Raw genomic sequence first — 24,833 nt, forward strand, 5'->3', positions numbered from 1 at the left:
CACAAAGGCGGGGCCTGACGTGCGCGGGCGCAGCATTGTGCGCGACACCCGAGCCGCTCCCCCCCTCCCACCCCTCCCGACGCCGCGCCGCCGGACACAGCGCGTGAGAACACACCTTAATGCCTGCCCGAGGCATTGTGCTGCCAACAAATAATACCTTTCAGCTAGTGCGGTATTAGGTTTAACTAATCACTCTCTATGAGCTTCAGCTTACAATAAAATAAAGGCGATTGTGACACCTGTAACTGTGGGCATTTTGTTACAGGTGATCAGCTAACTATTATGATAGACAGGTATTTATGTTATAGGCTGCATAGCAACTTGGCCTATTATGTAGGTAGTTGCGGTCTAATGATTACGTACATACTTTAATGTGATAATATTTTTTACAGTTCTAATAGGTATTGGTAAAGTAAAATTTTATTCATTGTGTAGGTTAGCTACTGACACTGAAAACCTAAAAAAGTTTTTCAAAAATATACAAACAGGTTTGAGGGTTAACCTTTTAATATAACTGCTTTATCTACATATACGACTAGGTATGGCTATTTAAGCTTTATTGAATTTTAACAAAATCAATGCTTGGGGAGCATACAAGTACCTAATCCATGGTAACAGTTTAATAATAATATAATTTATGTGCATACCTTATTATATTACCTTATATTATTCAATTCAATTGGTAAAAGTTACTATTAGAGGCATGTAAAGATTATGTAATATAGATATTCAAAGCGCGTTGATAAGGTGCCAATGTAGTTACAGCTTTTACAGATTAAGCAGCTTTTTAAGTTAACAACTAACACTTTCATTCTCCAAATTTAATATTTATATTGAATAATATTAAGTAGATTTTAAGCAACTATAATTTGTATAATTAAAATAATAGAATATTTTAAAAAAAAGTAATTATTATGTAAGTATAAATATTTGCATGCCAAGTTAGGCAGAATGTAACTAGAACTTTTAACCATTGTAAAAACTGGTACCACCTATGCTTTAAGCAAATAAGTGTTTCTTTCTTTCTTTCCAAACAACTCAGTTTTCCCAGTAACAGGGAAAAAATACTAAAATAATAGTGACGTTACCATTGTGATTAATTTCCCTATGTAAAACATAATTTCATGAAAGTTTTCTCACATATGATTGCTTAAAATATTCACTTATGAAAAAATTGGCCGACGGACTGTAGGTGGTCACATGGTCAGTCACCTAAAGTTTCAGTATACCTATTGTACCTAAGGGTCTACAGAGTTCATTAGAAGTAATTCAACAAACGATTTCAAGTATTTTCTTCACACTTTTTTGGATTTCAGTAGATAAAAGCAATATAAATTCACACTTTTGATCATAAAGTAAGGGACTATAAAATTCTCTTCATGATGAAAGTTATTAAGTAAGACAAAATTCTGTTTTTTTGGTACTTTTCATCGCAATCTGAAATTAAATTTCAGTTCAATTCAGGTACCTATAAATTCTATAATACGATGTCAGATTATTTGATGATAGATTGATGATATTGATGATAGATAGAGATATCAGATTATTAGAATTTTTCATGTACCTATAAGTAAATGTAATTTTAGATATGTCAGATTTAGTAGTCAAAATAACATATTAGTTCTCTTGATATTATTTTCATAAATCAGGTTTACAGATTTTCTTTTTATCTATTTGGTTAAAGTAAGCAAATTTAAAACAGGTAATATCAAGTTTCACTTTCTAGCATAATACATCTTACTATAATTCACATTTAAAATGACGCTTGTTGCGCCATCTGTATTGCAAAATGTTGACTTTAATAAATCAATAATTCTGTTAATGAAGTTCTATTCATGTAGGTAAGTAAATACAGTCTTATAATTACATTTGATAATAAACAACGAGTTCGTTATAACTAAGTTATTGAATTAAAAGACAGGTGTGCAAAGAAAAAATGTCACTGTACCAAAGTGTCTGAATACCTGAAAGGATCCAGATTTACAAAATTTGAATAATTTAATGAAGTATCTTAATTAATAAAATTGTGTAAGATACCAGCTATATTGATATATGATAATAAGTGTCTTGTAATTAAAGAGTAGTAGCTACGTATAGGTATGTGCATGTGAGGTGCAGTTCGTATGCGCTTCATTATGTGCAGTCTCAGGGCGCAAACGACCAATGATTGATAGTGCAGGCCATGAGCACACGCAGCCTCCCCCCCCGCCGCGCGTCCCGAGCTCCCCGAGCCTATTCATCTCTTACAATTAATCAAAATTAAATCAACCACCACACTACAACACACTTTAGTATCTAACAAGTCGCGGTAGAGTCCCATTTCAGGCAGCACGCCGCTGAGTAGGCGTGTCTCCGCGAAGAAATCTGGCCAATACAGTGCGGTAACAAAATATCCGTATTGGCTATTAGTAGGCCCCGCCCGCGCGGGCTGGGGGGCGGTGGTGCACGGCGCTACAGGGCGTATGTGTGCCAGGACGCGCGGCGCTTACGTCGCTCCGCGCCGCGCCGGGTCGCGCACAGCTGAGGAGCATAAGGGCGTACGTGCGCTGAGCGGCGCGGTTGTTACGCCGTGTGGGCACTGGGGCGCCGCCGCCGGTGATTCAAGGGGGGTTTTCTCGTTTTTACTTGTGGCCGGGCGGCGCCGCGCACAGAAGCGCAGCAAACGCCGCGGCGAGCGCTCGTGTCGCGACTCACATAGAACATAACGATATTTTTCGCGAATTTTCCACCACCTTGGAAAACTCTAATATATTTTTTCTCAATTTTCAAATTTTGAGCCTAAAAAGATAGGTCTAATTTTTATGTAGGAAATAAGTAGTTAATAGAGTTTAAAAGTGAAACATAAACTTTAGGAAAGTGCGATTTTTAATTAAAGAAAATAGAACTAAGCAACATACTGAAGAGGCGACTTAAGTCATTGTGATAATTGAAACATAAAATATAAGAGAAGCAGATGTACGCTAGCAGAGATAGAGTAATGGTGCGCTAAGCAAGGGCGCTCAGTATGCAAGCGATGAGCGCGAACGCGTCTGGGCCGCGCGCGCCGCAGCGCTCGCCGTTCGCGATCCAGGAGCTGCTGGGGCTGTCGGAGCGCGGCGAGGCGCGCGAGCGGTACCTGGAGGGCCCCGGCGAGCGCGTGCTCAACCTGTCGGAGCGCGAGCGCTACACGCCGCAGTTCCCGCTGCCCGCGTCCGTGGCCAGCCGCGTGGCCTACGCCGCCGCCTTCAACGCGCAGGCGGCGGTGGCGGCCGCCTTCCTGCCCGGCCCGCCGCTGCTGCACCCGCCACCCGGTGAGTCCAGCCACGTCTCACACAACACCAGCTGCTCAGCTCGCTGCCTGGAACACCATACATAGATTAGAAAGAACCTGACCAAACAGCTGGCTAGAAGTTGTAGAATAAAGTTTCATAACAAATTGATATTATTACGTTTCCATCGGTAAACTTCACAGGTGCTTCCTAGGTAAAGCTTCCAAAGCAAAAGTGAGTGTATACTTAAATACATTAGGTTTAATATACAGTCCATACTTAGGTACAACACACCCTTTCTTTCATTTGGGGATACCTTTACAACTGTTTGTTAAACTTTGAAACAGGCAGTGCTATAACCATTAAATCCTAGAACATGATACCTAGTCATAAACTTAATATCGAGAGCTGCATTTGTGCAGTAGCCTGGGTTATACCTCGCCGTCGGTGTGCCCTCGCCGTAGGAACTCAGGCTTGCATTTATCGCGGCTGGTCGTATTGTGAGGTTTAATTAGCGTTTTGTGTTATTTGTTAATTAGCGTACAATGAGCGCTTTGCCCGCGCCGCCGGCTCCGGTTACCGCGACCGACTGCCAGACACCTCACTATACTTACCGCACTACTTATAGATACTCATTACTCAGAATTATACTCGATATAGCTCCTTAACGAGTCGAGGCAATTTAAGATGGATAAGAACTATATTAAACTGGTTGAAAATGATAGAACCAGTTAAAGTTAAAGAGGAAGATTTAGATGTTGAGAAGTCTTATACCTAATATTGTATAAGAGAGAACCCAATGTTGTAAAATAAAAGTAAATGCTCTGGTTATTTCCTGTGAAAACTTTATGGAAAAGATTTCCCGTGAACTAGGAGAAACTACCTATATGCGAGAAGATTTCATATCCAGAGTATGTTAGAAAATTCTAAGCAATGTCACACAGACATTTTCCTGACACCAGAAATAAACACTATTATACGTATGAAGATATTGAAATTTAACATTTTCAGGTGTTTCTTGTACATCTACTCGTAATCTCGTGTTTAAATGATGTCAGTCGTTTGCCGACGGCGCGCGGCTCACGGTTACACGCATGAATATGGACATATCTGACTGTTTGAATCTCACATTAGTTTCCTATTAATAAGATTATAATAAACTGAATAATTAACAAGACAATTATAAATAAATAATCCAGTATTGAGTAACCTGTTATAAAAAAAACATATCCCTAAGTTTAACAGAAATACATCCTTATTTAGATTCATCCTTTTTTAGATTCCATTCAGATCATTAGCAAAAATAACGAGTTGTAATGTGTATCTATTTTTGAGCATTGTGAGAATTATTGTTACAATGTTAATCCATTGATTTCTTATTGGACCGTTATTTTGTATCTACCGGCGGTGTTAATGATACCAAATCAATATAATAAGTGTTAGTCAGGCAATTCTGAGTCACAATGGAATTAGTAACGAGATGTTACAGGAAATAGCCAGTTAATTCTACATCTATAATATTCTTTCTTATAATCTTAAGGTTAAAGTTATGAGAGTTTTTTTATGATTGTGAATAATACCTATCATTAATGAATTTTATAATAAGCTTGTTTTAGAGTGATGAATGCAAATTGGGCAGCTTTTGAATGAGGAAAACCTTGTTACCTACTATTATATAAATGAAAGATATTATTTTATTGTAATTACATATTGTATACGCTCATAAGATGATAATCAGCTTTTCCGTCGCTTGGCGGTTACTTATTTTCTTTATCGCTATATCTGGATTATAGTTCTGTGTACGCAGAAATGAGATGTGTGTTACCTAAAATAGTTGTAAATATCAACTGGATATTACCTACTGAAGAAGGCTTCATGCAAATAGCTATACGCTGCTTAAATCTGAACGTCTAGGCAATTATTCTATAAGCATTAACTTCAGTAGATCTGAATTAATTACTTATTCGTTGGTTATGTGCCCGTATGACGAAATATCCGAGTAATACCTATTGAAAACTGCAAAACGTATAACGAACCAATTACATTTCATGTAATTCGACAAAATAACACACAGAAATTAGACAATTAAGTCCGCCATTGTACTGTTTGTGCAAAAGGTATTATAAATAAATAAAATAATACTTTATGATAATATGTAAGTATGTGAACATCACACGTGCAGTGAAACAAAACCGCTCGCACGATAGCGGCTGCGCCCGCGCCGCTCTTCATGACCCGACTGCCGATTACCCATATTATAAGTACGCGATTACCCCGAGTGTGGGCTTAAGAAAGTTAAGTAGTTTAAGTACACTGATCATGTATTTAGTTTTATCTTGTAGCTCGTTATTGTTTTAGTTAAGTATGGGACGGTTTTGATTAGTTCTAAGTTATTTTACCGAAGAAAACTTAGGTACTTTATTTACTTTATCACATTCATACCGTTTATTAAAACAATAGTTACATCGCAGTTTAGTGAATCAAATTAAGACAATTTTGATCATTGTGATTTTTGTTCGTAGGAATAAGAATATTTGATTAACCGCAGCTTCACAACCAATCTCTTCCAACTTATTGCTTCCTACATGCCGGGTTTCTGAACGTAGACATTAACTTTCACATTAATATACGATTTAAGACTTACTTGAGATATAAATCATCATGTTCATCTAATAAATGATTAGTTGGTTACTTTATTGTGAGGTTACCCGTTTATTAATTGATTGGACCAATCAATTAACACATTACATTTAACCGATCGAGTTATAGGCCTACTTATGCAGAGAGAGAGGCCTATTTATTTAGTACAGTTCTACTTGCCATAAAGTCTCGACAAAAGTGAAGGCATTATTATTTTCTCCATAACATTTTTCTGGTTACAATAATTTTTCACCAATAAAAATAAACGTAACAAGCAGGTAAAGAAAATATTGTAATATTTATTTGAAACTAAGGCTGCGGATTCTAGGCGTGATTGTCTCTCTTTGTCTGTGGAACCCACAACAATGGTGTACTTTCTCAATATTAGCATCGGTAGTTTCCTATCTAAGATATGTTTCGTCTCCCCTCTACCTAATAGACTACACAGAATCACAAGCAAGTTTAGCATAATAAATACAGCGTCCTGATAATCATAATTAAGATCATACCGATAATCAAACATTGAGCAGACAAGACACAAAATCAAAACACAATGATGAAATCAATTAAAGGTAAGCGTGAACCTCATGTGAACACAAAACATCTCGCATCCACTTAGTGCACAAAAGATATTCACACACCTACTTAGCAGTGAAAGAGCGTTAGACCCGGACTCGAACCCGGGACAATCCAACACCTCGCCAAAAAAACGAGCACAGCTTACAAATAGTGGTTGAAAGCCGAGTGCTCCGGCTCACACCTTCCAGAATAGGCTTTTGTGGGCCACAATGAGGCCAAGATAAAGCCTCCTTTGTCCCCACACGTGTGATAAAGGGCCAACGGATCAGAATGAGGGTATTCAGAGAATTAGTGGTCATTTCTGCTAGACTCATAGGGACTCATGTTGTGCCTGAATGCTGGATAAGTGACAGCTTGCTGTAACATGAGAACTCCTTGTTTACTTTCAGTACAGAACGAGGGCTTTTGGAAATTATTAGAGATTGAGTTTCCTACATTTGTGAATTCTTAGTTAACATGAACATGAAATTGGCATGACGTTTACCTAAGTAAAGTTAAAGTAAGTTTTGTAAAGTCAAAAGAGGCAATTAAAGAGGAATAACTAGCTTCTTACCTAAAGACTTAAACCTAACACTCGAACCTAAAGCTCTTCGCTATCTACAACTTTTATTTATTTATTTATTTATTTATTTATTTATGAGCATGGAAGACTTACAGCTAAGTACATATAATAGGTAATTGTGTGACTAACTGACAGCCAATTACAAGTCTTCACTTCTAAAACTAGTTAAACATAAAAAAGGACAGTGGAACAAACTCAACACACTGCTTATAACGCCTGAGCAAAAAACAAAAAAAAAAAAAAAAAACAATAATTAAAAACGCAAAACCAATAACTTTGCTACAGGATTTTTTGAGGGAAATGTTAAGTATTAGAAATTGAATTGAAAGATGGGAACAAATAATTTAATTTTTAAAGAAATTCAATGCTAAACTCTTTTTCACCGAAGTCACACTTATGTTAAATATGTCAAAGTCAAACTGCTTACACACCTTATTAAAATATCTACACACACGCACAAAATAAGAATTTATTAATAACCGCGTTTCAAAAAGTAGGAGGTTCTATAGACGACTTCTCTGTTTTTACACAAACAGTAAGAGAATTTTACTAAGTATTTTTGCCTAATTAGTATTTGTAGAGTAACACAAGCAGTAGTATTGTGAAGCGCGATGTGGGTCACACGTTGTCTGGTTGTGTATCGATCGTACAATTAGACGAGCACATTACCGCGGTATATTAGCGGACCCCCGCTCCGGCGCGTCGCACACTCACTGATGCGCTATCGTTGTAGCTTACTATCGCACTACATGACAGAAAAGCGAAGCGAATACAAGATGGGAAATAATACGTTAAACTGATTAAAAAGGAATACTAATAAGTTAGATTCAAATGAAGTATAGACGGTAGACAGTAGACATATTCCGATTACGATAGTCATAGCAAGCTTCTGGCCAAGGTGTCTTTCTACAATGAGTACCTAGTGTCTATTTGATACGAACGTTGTAACAACAATGCAGTGCTTGTTAACCAACTGCCAAAGACTACCACCAGTTACTAGACTACGTCGTAGCTGATCCGTAGCTTCTGCGTAGTATGCTAGATGTACAATTTCTTTACCTATCACTTACAAATTTTGTCTAGTACACTAAAATATAATAATAATCCAACCAGGCACTAGCACAGTATATCAATCAGTGGTGAACACAGCTAACCCGAAAGGGTTGTCGGTTATTGGTTCGCATAAGCAGCGCACGCACACTAGCGCACTACATAATGAGTTGCAGCGGTGCGTGTGTGTGCGTGCGCTAACCCTTCTCTACCAACCAGTTTGTTGAGCTGCGGTGTTAGTGTCAGCGGGTAGCGGGTTATGGTGCTAGATCAGCGATTTTTGTACATAAGTGATATTTTACTTATACTTATGACGAGGCGTAGCTAATCAATCTAGGTGAATAAAAAAATATGTTAGCTGGTAACTTTTAAAAGCTATTTCTTAAGTCATGAAAACTGTTTACTACAACATTTGGATTTGCAGAACAGTTTTGTTAATGTAGAGGTTTGGAGTCTCTAGATCAGACACAGATCATATCAGGTTTTGCACCCCATGGATAAATAACATTTAACCTTGCGCGAGTGGATTTAACTACATCTATTATATTGCAGAAAAGCTTTATCAAAATGCTTGGATGGCTAATAAACATACTTCAACTTTGATAAAAATTAATGACACACACTCGTGATTACATGATCAGATAGTAGATCAGTACCATCAGTACCGCTGTATTTGTTGCCGTGTGTCGGTGTAGCGGCAGCGCACACCATATCGCACCGTACCGTACCGTAACGAGTAATATACAAAAGTTTGCTCTTACAAGCTTTATCATAATCATTTTCATGCATTCATTATAACTAATAGTATTTCCAATCAATTACTTAAGTGTACAATTTTGGGGGTGCAATTGATAACTATAGTAGGCCCTAATACAAGAAGTAATTATAGGTACCAAATTATGCCTGCATTCTACCTAAGATCACTAGGTAAAGTTATAATCATCATTTAGATTGTAACTGAATGTACTGAAATATAACACCACACGCAGAAGTTATTATGTTTACAAAACCAGTTTTTCTTGAATAAAAAGCTAGTTACGATCAGCAATTACACTGCTAACTAAAAAGCAAGTAAGCAAGTCTTTCGTAAATATTGAACACAAGTACCTATTTACCTTTACACCTTTTGGTCATACACATGTCACAGATGATTTACCTTCACACTACATCAACAAATCAAAGATACAACAACAATTAGTGTTGCCGAACAAAGCAGCACAACCTCCGCACTCACACACGTGTACTATATACACACGTGTTCGTGCATGTATGCGTGAGGCGAGGGTGTGGAGAGCGTTCGGGCCGACACCTCGGCACAAAGCGCGGCGTCGCGCGACTCTAATAGCTAGTTTCACACAACTACCATACACACCCAGCTTTGCTTACATCCACATTCATATTCATACACCTTAAGATGCAAAAATCTTGATTAAATACCAAGAAAATGACTTCAAATCTAGGTATAAAGTCTAAAGTTGAAGTAACAATGTATTGAAAATGTTGCTACTACGAAGCGTAGGCCGTAGCCGTGGCGTAGCAAAATGTAGCACCGCGTAGGCATGAACGTAATGATACAAAATGTAGTCTGTTAGTAATATGTTAACTTTCTTGTCTTTATATATATTCGAAAAAGATACTGAACAGTAAATTACAGTATAAAATTCTATCAAGTCGTATCACAGACAGGAATTTTTGACAAAATGCAGACATAATTCAAAGGCGAGATGGAGTTGATCTAAAGGTACAGAATCGTCTATAGGTACATTTTTGTAGCAGAGGAAACATAGTTTTGTAAATCTCTACAAAAACTATTTCCGCCACAAAATAACCAACAAACATATTAAAGTTTGTCTGGCAGTTAGCAAGGCAACAATAAGTCAGGCGTGAACACCAATTTATATTCTAGTGGTGGGTGTTAGGGTTCAAATTTATTTAGTCACAGCGCTGCCTCCCTCGCCTCTAATTAGCCTGCAAACGAAACTATCCACACGTCAGGGTAATCTAGACCTTAGTGATTAAGTGATAGGGTTTAGTTTGGAGTGTGATGGTTGTAACAATAATAGAGGACACTCGACCTCTCAGAGGTGCGAGATTTCCCGCGCGTATTACTTTTTAGAGTAAAGTGTCGCTCAACACTTTGTACGGAATTAAGAATATACTTAAATACTAACTCGCGACACCATGTTACACGACTGTATGTGGGACCTCATGTCAGATAGAACAAGTTTCTTTTAGAAGCTCCAAATATTAATTTTATTTCGATCTATTTATTCATTAATTTATTAGTTATTTTGCACTCACCGAAGGCATTCATTCTGTTGCCACATGTAACAGAAAAATTTAGTTACCTATTTGTTAATAGCACACTGTAAGAATAAACCTTAAAAGAAAAAAATACTGCACTTACCTACACCCTTAAGCACATTAATTCATATCCGGTTTGTGAACAAAATAAAATGAACTTAACTGAAACATAAGTTAGTGTAAGTTAGTACTAAAATTAACATAAACCGTTTTATTCGCTGAGCAAAAGGCTTAACTGCTCTCCATTTAAAATTGTAATGTTAACTTGAAAAGACAACCATACTAAGTATTTTTATTGCACGTGACAATTTAATCTGTACCTAGATTTTTTGTTATCCTCCATTGTAGATATGTGATATATCTATTAACCTATATACCTCGCGATTTATAGCATTAATAAAATATAATATATTTATCCGTATCATCCAGGGAGAGACCAATTACTTCACACATCGCACAATAAATCATTTGGTATCGGCATCAATAAGTGTTGAGTATGTGTTTATTGGCGTCGCCATTATGCGCTGAAAACTCCAATAAAAACCAAACAGCTCGCTCATATTTCAGCTGAAACCAAATAGCAGTGCTCCTTCCCTTTCTAACTTACCCCATGGGGTATGTTTCATCTCGTTTCCTCAGCCAGGCTCGCAAAGCAAGGGCCGATTATGATAATGCCGGCTGAATATAAATTGGGCAGTTATTTACAATGACTTATTTAGCGCACACTAGTATAATATTATGTAAATGTTATAGCGTAAGCGACTAATGAATTCGTTATACAAGGTACTTATTTATTTATTAATCGACCATATTTATTGCGTTTTCACGAAAATTATGAAAGATGGAAATATTTATACGGGGATATTTTTCTGAGAGCTAATCCCGGTCGTAATGTTTCAGTTAGTATTGTGTTAAATGGGTAATTCATTTATTTAAATAAAAGATTTGCATTATACATAAGTAACTCTGTAACATTGACTTTTGACCATTGTTATTCTAGCTAATTCTATTCATAACTGATAAACTTAGAAAATTATTATTATTTTTAGATATCCTGTGATACAAAACATGACCGGATGACTCTGATTGTATATTTTTTTCAAATTAGTTTTGACAGTTTAGGTTTCATTATTACTAAATCCTCCTAGAAGTAATAATGTGTGTGCCGTGCATGTGTAGCGATATGTTCTGAGCACACCGGTGGTATGCGGCAGGTATCACATTACTGAGTACATAATTGTAACAACAGTATCGTCTAAACGCTTGTTTTCACGCGACGACAAAACGCACCCCAAAAAATCTATAGCTCACCCCCGCCGCCCCCCGCCCGCGCGGCCCGCCTTACCCCCGGCGACGTCCTCCCGACACACTCCACTTTTGGACTTTTTAACCCAAGATGGCTTAATTTTCTTCTCGGAACGATTATTCTGCGTTTCTTAAAAAACTCCATTAGAATTGAGCCCAGCGGGGCGTTAGCGACGACAGCGGGGGTGTGCGGGGGTGAGGGGGCCGGGGTCGAATGTTCCGGGATTAGCATTTAGCAGGTTTTGCGGACAATACGTGGAGCGGGCGTTTGAGCCATCGCCCAGGAATGCGCTTTTGTTTACGAGAGTGGCGCGAGGGTTAAATTGCTTCATTGAAATGTTCCGAATATCTGGTGCGAGGTGCAGCTCAGGCGGCGTGCTTTATTAACTCTACTGTTATTTGGGTTATTAACTCGTTCACTCGTCTGCACGTTCTACTAGCACCATTTTGTTTCCGAGGGTAGTGTCAAGAATGAATCATGATCAAGAATTATGTTTTGAAGACGCTTAACGTCCATGCGTTTTTGTCTAAATTGGATTAATTAGCATATACATAGACGGTTGTTGCTTAAATTTCACTGAAGGATTCGTTCTTTACCGAAACTGGCCAACGTCTTAAAGCCTAGACTAATTTGCAGTGAATTAAGGTGTCATGGTACCTACCTTTACAGTTAACTGAAAGCACTGTTCCAGTTCGGGCTTCTCCAAGTTTTGGTGCAAAGAAGAAGCGACAAAGGGCTAGTCCTATTTGAAGAAAAATAATCAACTTACATCTAGCGATATGTACATATTTCAGAATAAACTTACTGGCACTTTAGCCTGTGCGATTGCTGTTCAAATTGTCTAACTTTGGGATTCCTTATTTATTAGCATTGTTAACATTTTTGGATTACAGAAATGCATAATACAACCATCTTTTGGTAATTGGCTACTGGGAGTCCAAAAATATTGTGATTTTATTTTCGTTGCCTTTTTTGAGCCTTCAAGAATGCCTCAATAATTGTTAAAAAACATAAGTTTATGAAACAGGGTCGCGTTTTAGTTGAAAGCGAAGGCTGGCTCTATTAGCGTTAGCGGTACGGCTGCGGTGCGGCTGCGGCACGGCTGCGGCACGGTGCGTCCGGCTCGGAAGCGCCCGCGGCGGCGGCGCGGCGCGGCGCTTATTGTTAATTAATTACAAACGATTCTGCCGAGCCCAGCCACCTACAGATACCGACAGCCCAGGGGTACACCGGGGACGACACACTTTACTTGTTCGACTTCCAAATGTTAAAATACTGGGGGATAAGAAAACCATATCGACATGTTATCGTTATCAAATCTTCATCTCCCTGAATATTTTAATTATCTAAAACACCTACTGATTTTGAGATTCTGCTTCGATTTTGGTAACTTTATTTTTGTTTGACCCATTAAGAATTTATTTTTCCTTTCAAATTTAACCTTAGATACATTTGCCAAACCTGATAATTTGCCCGGTGTTTAACTATACTTTCGGTGGCATTTCATGAAAACTCCATCATTCTCCTCGTCGGATTGTATAAGTGAGTCCCGGTGTGGCCCGGGGCGGGATCGCTTCTCTCGTCTTTGTATGGCTGGCATTTCTTCAGCGAGGCAATGAGGCGGCGTTTAATGAGGCCCACGGACAACTCTCATTGATTAACTGGCGCACAATCCCGGCCACAAACACCCACCAAACGATGCCATTAAGAACGGCTGAATTATAAGAAATATTCTATAAGGGTGAACAAATTGGGACCTCATTTTGGTTGGGGAAGTAAAACTTTTCACACATAATATACACACATAATTACGCTGTTTAAAGCGTACTGTCAGGGTCTGTACACGGGGGGTCTATGGATCAGCTGTACCAAAAGATCGCTAGACGCCCTGCGTGTCCAATATAATAATATTTTTAGGATGATGTTGGGATTACCCCGCTTCTGTAGTGCGTCGGAAATGTTTGCGGAAAATCGAACCGATGACTTTTACGCCTTAATAAGAAAAAAAAACGGCATCAATAATAACTAGGATTCGGGCTAGTAACAACAGCATCTTAAAAACAGTGGCGGAGAATCTGTACTCTCCTATCTTTAGGCATTTTGTGAAGCTGGTAGTGAGGATAGCGTGAGGGTAAATTTGTGTAATTATGTTTAACTACTAACAATAATTTTAAGTTGTGTTTTTACTAACAAAATGGACTGTGTATTGTCTGATAAATAAAGATAAGATAAGATAAGATAAGAATATATATATATATATATATATATAATAGTTTCAATCCATTTTATTTACGGCATAATCAATTGATACATATTTTTAGTGGAATAAGAAGCTCGTGTATTTTGTCAACTCGAAATCAGGGTAGGTTAGGAGGCAAAGTAGGATAGGAAATCCATCAATCGTCTTCTTTTAATTTAAATGATGAGACCTATCCCAATATAGCCTGGAAAAGGCCTAGGCACACAATGAAGATCGATTTGCCCCACCTAAAAGTCATTACTAAGGTCTTAATTTTTCCTAATACGGACAGGATCAGCTAATTAATTTATCTGTGAGTAAAATGGGTCGTTAATAAGTGGGTCGGCATGGGCTGTCAATTGCTAGTTAATTGCGGGACTGGTCGGAATGCGGTCACCGACCACCGCCGGCGTCGGGCTAATATCACGCGGATATTGCACGACATATACCTAATACCTATTGTTACTCTGGCAATAAAGAGGAGGTTTTATGTAATATATGTTACATAATAACAAGTTGAACATTCCCAATGCTTTGAGTACTTACTTGCGGCTTCTATCTCCACTGCTCCGTTGCATTAGGTCATCGATATAGCACATTATGTATGGACCTTTTTATTGGTCCCTATTTTTTATGTCGTGAAAGTTTCACATTCAAAGATTTCCTTTTGTTCCAAATCAAATTGTGTCTCCATCGAATTACATAAACCAGTTTCAGCAGAATTGATCTCCTAGCGGAGCACCTAAAGGAGATGTTGTATGTGTGTTCCGTTGTAGAGAGAACATTGTGTTGTGGTGTGTGTGTGTGTGTTTACGAGGACATCAAAGCTCGCTGGCGGCGTGAATTCCAATTGTTTTTTTTATCGTTTTCTCTAGGCTCGTGATAACATCCTCCCCCCGTCCCTCCCCTCCTCCCAGCGGCTCCTCAGGCGCGTCAGTGCCAAGTGTGCATAGTTGGCAAGTTTGGGCGTGCATCTAGTTTGTCTAATGCTGAGCTAGTGGCCCGATCATGTCGACGTCTAGACGCAGCTCACTGTTGCGTAACTTTTTGGATATAGATCACATTATCTCGTTTGTTTCGAGTTTTGGCAACGTTCTCAGCTTAGACTGGAGGAGCTTTCAAAGGGTTTTTCAATTTAATGCTACACCATATTTTCTATTTTACGTAGCTCAGCAATCAGTCAAAACTAGAGAAAATTTTAGACCCAAACATAGAAAATTTGGAATAAAGCCGTTCAGTCGTTGAAGTTTCGCAGTAATTAAATCTAAACAACGCGCAAGCACCAAAAAACCGAACAATAAGAATTCTCGTAACCGAACAAAATTAGTTGATCATGTAAAAAAACAGCGAACAAGCTAGTGCGATATTCGCCTGGGGCTCGCTCGCGGCAACTATACTCCGCGCGGCCAGTGCACGCTGAGCCCCGAAGCCGAGCCTATCAACTTATTCGCTCTTACATTAGCCGCAGGAGCGGGGGTCATGCTTGTCTGGCCTTATGACAGTATTGACTTGTGACCAGAAAAGCTTGAGCTGCACTGGTGGCTGGCTGATCCCCGCTATCGCGTGCGCCGGCCCGGCGACGGGAGACGTGGGAGGTCATCAGTGGCTGGTGGTGCTGTTCCGTGGCGTGTACTAGTGCTCACTTCACACGTCGTACAAAGGTCGCTAACTGCCTGCTATTAACTGCTCGACCCCCCTACTGCCTAGTGATGTTCTCTGCTACCTTTCTCTCTATCGAAATGTCAGAATTAATTAGGATTTTAGAATTATGATCCAAAATCGAATGCATAAAAATTCTCTAGAATCATTTCCACAGAATATAAAAAAATGTACTTAACAGTTTATAGTTCGGCCATTCAGAGAATGCGTTCCTGACACGTCGCGATTGAACTGACGACGTAACTACATTCATTGATTATTGATATAATAATGTTGTTTTAATGCTCCTCAATTGTTAAAACGGTAAACAACCAGCAAAAATATTTTTATCGTAACTGCAACGCCATTGCAAAGTTACGTCGTCAGTTCAATCGCGACGTGTCAGGAACGCATTCTCTGAATGGCCGAACTATAGTATATTGGAATTTGAAAATTGTATCAAAACTAAATTATGATGATTAAAATTTGTGTTTTTTATTGGAAAGATTAAACGCCATTTAATATTGGTTGTTATTAATCTATACACATCTCTCATCTCTAAAAATGAATTGAGCAAAACAAATAGCGATTGATATCAAATTATGAAAATGTGCGATAAGTGCGATTTGTGCCATCACTACCGTTCGCACCGCCGCCCGCGGCTTCTTTCCCGGCGTCTAATCAAGCGAAACAAAACCCTACCACCTACATAATAAGATCTTAATTTCATTGTGTACATGTCTTATTATTTTCTCTGCTGTACGAGAACTAAAATGAGCTCTATCTGTATAGGGGTTGGGTTGATATCTGTTTGTCAGTTGGTGATTGTATTGAGTCAATGATTTCAGTAGGAACAAGGGCTGTGCCCTCCAATGGTCCCGATAAATTATCCGCTTTCGCTTGTTTTATAATAATTGAACAGATACAATCGGTGGCACTAATTACAAATCAGTTAATTGATTAATTTGTTCAGTTCTGTGACGTGCTGCGACGTATTTTGTTGGTTAAATCATTTAAAACTCTGTTGGAATTATTTCAGTAATTCGTTATAAACGAGCTTTTGAAAAGTTATTTATGAAATAGTAGGTACCTAGAAGTTGTAGTAATCCTTATATTGGTCGGTAGAGTTGAGTAATACGGTTATAAGTTTCTTGAAATGAGAAACTTATTAAACATGTACGAATGTTTACCTGGGGTCCATAGGTATATCAAACAGATTGCACCGTGCAATACTTATGTAGGTCCTTGCATACAATTATCTTTTTACATAATCTACAATACAGACTCCATGTGACGTCACAATGAGAATAGCTAAACATACACATGCGTGCATAATAACAGAGCCAGTGCAAATAATTACAAAATTACACGTCCGTGCATATAGGCGGGGCAGCTCAACACTTACAACGGTTACCTTAACCCTTTCGCTAAGCCATTGTAATCCCACCGGTCCTTACGACCCAAAATATTGTGACAGGGACCCACCTCTGGCACAAAGGCGATGATAGAAGTGCTACATTATTGTACCACGATGTGCCATTGTGTCACACTCCATGTGTTTTGTTATTTAAATAGGATTTTATGGGTTTTTTGTGACGTCACCATTGTGCTCATAGCGCCATCTAGACAAGCTGAGAGAGGAAGTGGAATCTTATTGATATTGAGAATGAAAGACATTTTTTGTACGTTGGATGAAACTTGTAAAAATTTTGTTGGAGACATTTTAAGTGCTACTTGAATATAATCTTCATTCTTATAGGTATCCATATGTTTCATTATTTCTGAAGTTTTCTTTGAGAAAGACTTAATTGGTTGAGCTAAGTGCTAAATTAATATTTTCCTGATATATTGGTATTGGCTAAACATTATCTGATTAAGGAGATCTTAAGACTGGTGGGTACAAAAAAAAATGTTTTACCCTTGGTGCAGAACTAAAACACACCAGACCAACATATGTACCTTCCATATTTCTCACGCCCTCATTAAGGTGTCAAAATTGACTGGTCATTATTATTTCAACGGGGGCCCTAAAATGTAATATTTTCGTTGGAAAAGTAACACAATAAGTTGTAGTACATAATGACACAAGTTCCACTCGACAAGTTTTTGCGGTAGTTCTGCGGAAGCTGGTGTTTGTGTAGCGTGCGCCCGCGCCGGCAGCGCGAGTGTTGTTGTCACAACTAGATAGTGCTGACGCCTGACGCCGCTCAATTAGTTTGTTTTCTTTGTAGCTGTCGTGTTCGCTGAGGAAATATGAAGTGGCGGTTAATTGACCGGTTTGAAGTTTTTATTGTTATAACGGAAACCAAAAATTACATATTTTTTCTGAGGAACCTTTTAGGTATAAACCCTCTATAGAATAGGACAAAAGTACCCGTAACAAGATTATAATCATCAAAACCAGCATCCGATAAAATCTCATCATATTACGATGGTCCAATATTGCTAACATTTGGTCGTCATTACTCAATGAATGGCGAGTCCATCAAAACACTTGCAATAAAATTTCAATTACCTTAAACCACGAACTTAGCTTGCATCTCAAATTATAAGAGCTCTTTTGTTAGAGGATTAGCCGACGAAATGCGGAGGGCACGCGGCCTGCCCGCCGCGGTAATTGAAATAGCTCCGTGCATTAGACGGTATTATAACCACCAGCGTTGCATGACCTGACTCTCCTCCCCCGCGTTGTTCTACACCGGCCCACTGAGGGTAAATTGCAAGTCTAGCCTGGGTTCTTGCTTCCCTGGTCGCTTCTTGCACAGTGGTGTGCAGAACATTCTTGCAGGATTACAAGTTTAGTGTGACAGCCGAGCTCAATTAAGTAACCCTCGAGTCGATTGGATATTAATTTATTGGCGTCATATAGTTCAGTAATGCGGCCGGAATGCTAATTGTTTACAACTCCTATCCGCTATCAAGTTTATTGCTCGTTTAAAAACCAATTGTCAGAGCTTCCTTGGAGCTTTTCCTTCCCCAGTTAGATATTTAATTTGCCTTTTGGTTTAAATGTTATACTTACTAACTTATTTTCTAAATTATTATTATTGGAAGAACTGTAGTTGGTCCAAGATATATTATGTACAGTACAAAACTAAGAAGATCCTAAATAGGAATAGAAAAGTTAGGTAATCCGCGACATAGTTTCGACTCCTAATTAAATACTAGTAGGTGAAAAATCCCAGTAACATGAGGTAAGCAGGCACGCTAGCACGTTACAGCAGACCTAGTGCACGCGAGTACAACAACTGCACGGAACGTGTCCGGAATCGTAATGTGACGTTTATACCAAGATGGCAGCGTGGAGCGCGCGCTAATGAACTGTGACACGGGTTAACGGCAAATTAATATACATTATAAGCAGTTTACACCCACAATCTGTCGGATGCTAAGGCTAATTTTATTATAGGGTGAAACTTTAGCCCGCACTTTGATAGTCAGCTTCAAGTTAAGCTGGCTTTTGAGGTCGCTGGCAAATAGTTCGTCTTGTTTATGACATCGTGAACTACATTATATATTGATCGGATAATAAAACAATTTCAACAATATTATCTTCAGTCACTGCATTTACGTTTAGTAACAACTGTGTCAGCCAATTGCAGCAATCTGTCAGCATAAGTCATGTAAAACATATCGCCGGTTGAATTTCTAACATTATAACAATTAAGCAGACAGACAAAACAGCTGACAGCGTCAGAGTGTCGATAGAAATAAGATAATCATGATGAGTCATTACTGAGTCGCGTCTTATTCTAGTTGAGTCGCTGTCGGCCGCTGATTCACTCGAGTGGGCCTGACACTCAATTAAATCCCTAACATTTGTATTAATTAAACGAAAGGAATTTGATAGCAGTCGACAATGGCGCTCGATTGATGAGCCTTTCTTATTGAAGCTATTAGTTCGCCCTATTGTGAGTAAACATTTTTATATTTAATTATGTTTGATGTGTAATTGGTGCGTTGTGTGGAGATCTCCTTGTTAATGTTGAACGTTATTGACTTTTTATCCTTATAATTTAATACTTCATCAATTTGAGTAATTTGATCAAATGTTATGTCAGTATTAATAAGTTATTCATTTTTCCCAAAGTACAACACGAACAATTTGAAGTTTCTTTCAAGACAGGTTAAGCAACGAAGCCTAGTAGAACATTGTTTAGTATCGGCAGCGTGTCACCAAGTGGTCCGATATCACTATTGACAAGCGCTAAGCGTGTCATCCTCTGTACACAGTTTTTTACAAGAGGTTAAGACAATAGGGATAGTCTGCGCATGAGCACACAATGTCAACAACGTGCTTAAGTGGTAATGATCCACTTTGTAAAGTCAAGAACTTTTATTATTTTATAAGTAGATGCTTCTTGATCGATTGTTGTATTCCTAAAATTGGCCTACTGTGTTTCACACATGCAGAATTATAAAAAATATACAATAGCAATAAAAATCCCACGTAATATCACCTAATTTGTTACGTCCCTAAAAAGAAACCTATGTGTTTTCACGGAGACAAGACTTTCAGATGATTTCCTAATGCTCACTTTTCAAGCTGACTTAACCCAAGTGCACAAAGCTGGGAAGTGCGCGAAACTATCACCATTGTTCGGTTAGAATGCGGTCAGTGTGCTCTCGGCTTTATTTATCTTACACCTCACATAATTGAGGAAGTATTTAACTCGCCTTTTGTTGCGTTTTTTCTCTTAATATTGTTAAATTTGTACGACAATCAGGTAACTGACAGCCGTTTGAAGTGGGTAGGGCTGCCAACTGTGTCGGAGGTTTTTTTGAATTATCAATTAAATTGAATTTCACCGTATATTTTGGAAAAAATATAAGTTTGCGGGTTAGAAGAGTGCAGCTAGGCTAACTTAGCTTAGGACCCGCAAGATGAAGTGTTCGGAAGGAGCAGTTGAATTTATTATGCAAGACAACAGCAGTTTAAGAGACCAGACCATTTCGTTTGAAAATGACCTTGTAGGTTCTAGAAACTGTATATGAAAATTGCAAACTATTTCTTCCCGCTAAAGACTTGAGATCTTCAAAATAATTATTTAGATGTTTAGTCTTCGATGATATCGTTGGCATCCCTGAGTGCGCGTGCGCCACTGAATTCAATAGAGGAGTGTTCAAGTTACGCGCACATTGTCTATGGCCGCGTCTCCGATTGTCTGTGCTTGCTCAGCAGTTTTTGGTGATGGTAACCCAATAGTGTACTAGTTGCTATTGTTCTGCTGTAAATATTGAAACGTAACACGATTTCACTATGATGCACGTCTTTTAGCGTTTTGCCAACTAAGTATTGGTGAAGATTTTTTAGTTGAAAGTCCCTATTCTAATACCTTCGAGTAAAGACTCGACGCCTAACTTATTTAGGTACTAAGTTATGTACTTACTTATTTACTTTATTATAGGCTAACTTGGTATATTTTATTTGAGTTTTTGTGATAAGAAAGTATTGTAATGGAAATATTATCACATAAGCTTCTGATTGAATTAGATACCTTACCTGTATCATATTCGTTGAAAAGGTATGAACTTACTTTACATAAAATAGTTCAGCCTTATCTGAACTCCCATTCAGTCTTCAGAATTTTGGTACGTTATCACTGAAATATATCGTATTACTAGGCATACACACTTTTAGCAGTAAGTCGCATCGTAAACACTGTAGACATCCTACGCCGTGGTACCTACACAAGTCAAGAAAATTACAATTATAAAAGAAGTCCAAGCAGTAATTGGCAATTTAGTTCCGAAATGCAATAACCAGTAGAATGAGCTGAATCTGAGGCAGCGAGCACTTTTAAATTGGAATTCCTGGCGGGAGTTGTTTGTGGCTTAATTAATGGATGTAATTGTTGCAGGGTTCCCGCAGATCAAGTCGCCCTACAGTCCCGGGGCGCAGCCGCACCTCTCCGGTAAGTCACTACACTACTGCTTACGTTTTACACTCAAGAAACGAACGCGTTACGTTTGTTTTACGGCTGCAGTGACGAATACCCTCACCGTCCCTTTGAATAGAACTAAGGATTAAAAAATAAAACTGCTTGCGGTTTTCAAGGAAGTTGTTGAGATAGTTTTGCCACATCTTTATTATGACATATAATAACTACTTTATAAAAAGCTAAGGGAGAAAGTTTAAAAGTTTACTGATATACATTAATTCTGAGGCACCTCCCTAATAGAATTTTTTTCATCATACTAAGTAGGGACTCACACGAAATAGTTGTTTCATTCGAGTCGAAATAGTTATTTCATTCGAGTTTCAATCGTTGTTTCATTCGAGCGGGGTAATTATAAATTACCCCGCTTTTGCCACAATTTAAGGAACACGCTTTTTGTTTCCTAGCTTTTTGATTTTCTATCCTGACCCTTATTTACATGTCCAATCTATTCATGAAATATATTTATTGAGGTCAATTACATCTGGTGAAGTCCCAGTAAGCTTGTAAATGAAATGAGGAACATAGGTATTCGTTAACGCGAGCACGATGACGTGTAGAGCCCGAGCTCACTGTACCGCGGAGACAAAACTCGTGATAATGAACAGCCCGTGAACAATGATCTCCGAAGTATTTTGATTAACAGAGTGGCTCGACGATTAGTACCTATAAATTAGAGGCGTCGCTGAAACTATGGCGAACAATACATTTTGCCGGTGATTTAGGAAAGTGGCTGTGCGGCAGGGCTGAGGCGGCGCGGGGGCCGGGGGAGGGCATCCCTCGTGTGAGCCCCCCTCTAACACACCCGGGCTCCTCACCCCCTGCCTTTGTCTCAGTAATGAATCCGGCAAACGCCAAACGTCACCGCGCAGCCGCTCGACCCAGCCAATACCACAAATCATACACCTATCTATTAGCTATCGGAAACTCAACCCTATTCATATAAGGTTAAAGTCTAACCTTCATTAGCCCTCGACGGACATATTTCAGTCTTATTACTGGTGAACAAATTCGCTTAGAACGTGAGGTTTTAGAAAATATTCTGTTAATGCAAATCGGTTTTCTAAATAAAGATCTAAACTGGGGTTCAAATTACTTAATATAACGGAGGTCGCGGAGACTGGAGGAGATTAATTGACGTCAAGGGTTGTGACAAATGAAAGTGGATATCTTCGAGTAGAAGTAATCCAGACATGTGTTTTCCTCAGTGGATCAGACGGTAACAAGCAGCCAGGTAATAGATAGCGACGTGCGCGTCTCTTTTCACTGCGACCGCAGAGTGCGTGGTGCGTGCGGCGGCGAGTGTGTCACCCCAGAACGCATGAAAAGCGTCACAGAAAACAAACCTGGCTCCCGCCGGCAGCCATTTGTAAAAATTGCCTCCGCCGCCATTTCTGTGCGGGAATTTCATATTTGGAACGCCACGGGGCGGAATCCGCGAGTGGATTTTGACATTTCCATCATGGCGGCAAGTTTTATTGTTTTCTAAAACAATTGCAGAGCGGGTCCTGGCTGCGATGCCCGCTTTGGCGCTATTGTTTAGCGGCAGACATTTTTAATTTGAAAATTAGGGGTCTATTGTGTTGTGCCGTATAAAAGTCACGAGTGTAATGAGGCTGTGACCTCATTGGTCGCAAGTATGGCTGTCCACCTCGTTGGACTCATTGCATCAAGTTGGCCAGTATTTGACTTGTTTTGGCTATAATGTAGCTCTTTCTGAAAGAGACCTGAAAGTAACTAAAGGGTGTATACCTATAACATTAGCCCTTATCTTGTTTGGAATGAGAGTTATTTATGGCTCGGCCACAGGACCGGATTAATTTCTCCCTCAACCCAGTAGTACTGCGAATTTCCTAGCTTCCTTAAACAGACATGGGATACTCTTTTATCAAGACCCACATATTGACTTAAACTGACTGTTTATGATTCTATGCAATCTACTGTTTGACACTAAAGTTAATAAGTTGGAATACAATCCTTTGTGAAGTAGCTAAACAAACTAATTAAGTTACGAACACATTCCTCAAAAGCAGCGTCACAATAATGTCCATGTAAACCTGTGAAGTGTTGTCACCATGTTGACAGTGACCGCGCCGCAGAGCGTCTACATTACACCAAAACATTTGTACTAAACGCCACAACACCAACATTGAGGAAATTATTTTTTGTTGCTGTCAAACTGAGACGAGTAGCGACTGTGGATACAACACCTTATCACCAGCGTAACAGCCGCACACTGGATCGCTCTTATTCTTTTAACATAAAGGTCATTATGGCTTGGCAGAATGTAAGAGTTAAGTAGGTGATGATGTAGTATCGAGTGTCTGAGGAGCCGCAGTGTTTAGTCACATTAAGTGGCGACAAGTTGTAATAACAGGCAGTATATTAAAGTGCGGCCACTCGGCACTTTCTTCTGACGAGGCGTGTCGGGTTACTGCGGCGACACAACGTGCTCTGATACAACTGATGTAGCAACTTGATTGGAAATACCGAGGTATTCTTGAGGTTAGGGATGAGGGTTACGTAAATAACTTGGTAGTACAAATTTATTGAATGTTTACAAATAAATAAAAAAACGGCCGATAGCTTTTAAACTGTGGCGTTAAGTGGCTTGCTTGGGGCAAAATTTTAACAACACAATTAAGTATCTAGCAACAACTTTTTATTTAATTAATATTAATATTCCTCCAGAAAATAAAAAACATACGTGTATCTCTTTGTCCTCATAAACTTTCTTCATCAGGGATTAGTGCCACATTAGCCTACCATAGTCACTGATTTGTAATTAAATTAAGTTACTCAGCTCCTAAGTCATTAGCTTCTAAATAGGCGATACCTACTTATTCTTGAGTTTATTTGCAATGCCATGCTCCAAGTGTTGGTATATCACTAATGAATCAACACGCAACAACTGTTGGGTGTCCCTAGAGCGGCTAGAGCGACACAAGTGTAGCACAAACACGAGAGTGGCGCTAATTGTGTCGGTGTCCGGTTGCAGCGTGGGATGTCTTGTGTAGACACCACGTGTGGGACTAGGCATTCTTCCCTAAAAGAGAAAATCATAATAAGTACTTCATAGATAAAAACCTATCGTTTGACCCGAAAGAATCACTAAAGATATAATTTAGTTAGGTAACTAGTGCGTACTTACATACAGGTGATTTTCTTTAAATAGCTCTATCTTGATTGATACCTAAGTATTGAAAAACTGAGTCTAGGTTGCTACTGCAACACCCTTTTAGGATATAATGCTACCTAGTAGAAACTTACACTTTTATTTCTACATGCATGTTAAGATGAAACATAAGTAGTATTTTTTTGTAAAGCT

The 24,833-nt window shown here is 38.8% G+C and overlaps 1 protein-coding gene across 1 annotated transcript in view; it reads left to right on the forward strand.

Moving 5' to 3' along the window:
• Positions 1–2,756: 2,756 nt before the first annotated feature.
• The window catches only part of LOC124636566 (visual system homeobox 2-like), a 79,757-nt gene continuing 57,680 nt past the window's right edge, over positions 2,757–24,833 (forward strand). The window contains exons 1-2 of the mRNA XM_047172702.1: positions 2,757–3,290; positions 21,428–21,481. Of these exons, the coding sequence (XP_047028658.1) occupies positions 3,005–3,290; positions 21,428–21,481 (340 nt within the window). The 5' untranslated portion in view covers positions 2,757–3,004. The remainder of the gene's footprint in view (positions 3,291–21,427; positions 21,482–24,833) is intronic.

The sequence above is a fragment of the Helicoverpa zea genome, chromosome 14 (genome assembly GCF_022581195.2).
Source record: "Helicoverpa zea isolate HzStark_Cry1AcR chromosome 14, ilHelZeax1.1, whole genome shotgun sequence".
Lineage (NCBI taxonomy): Eukaryota > Metazoa > Arthropoda > Insecta > Lepidoptera > Noctuidae > Helicoverpa > Helicoverpa zea.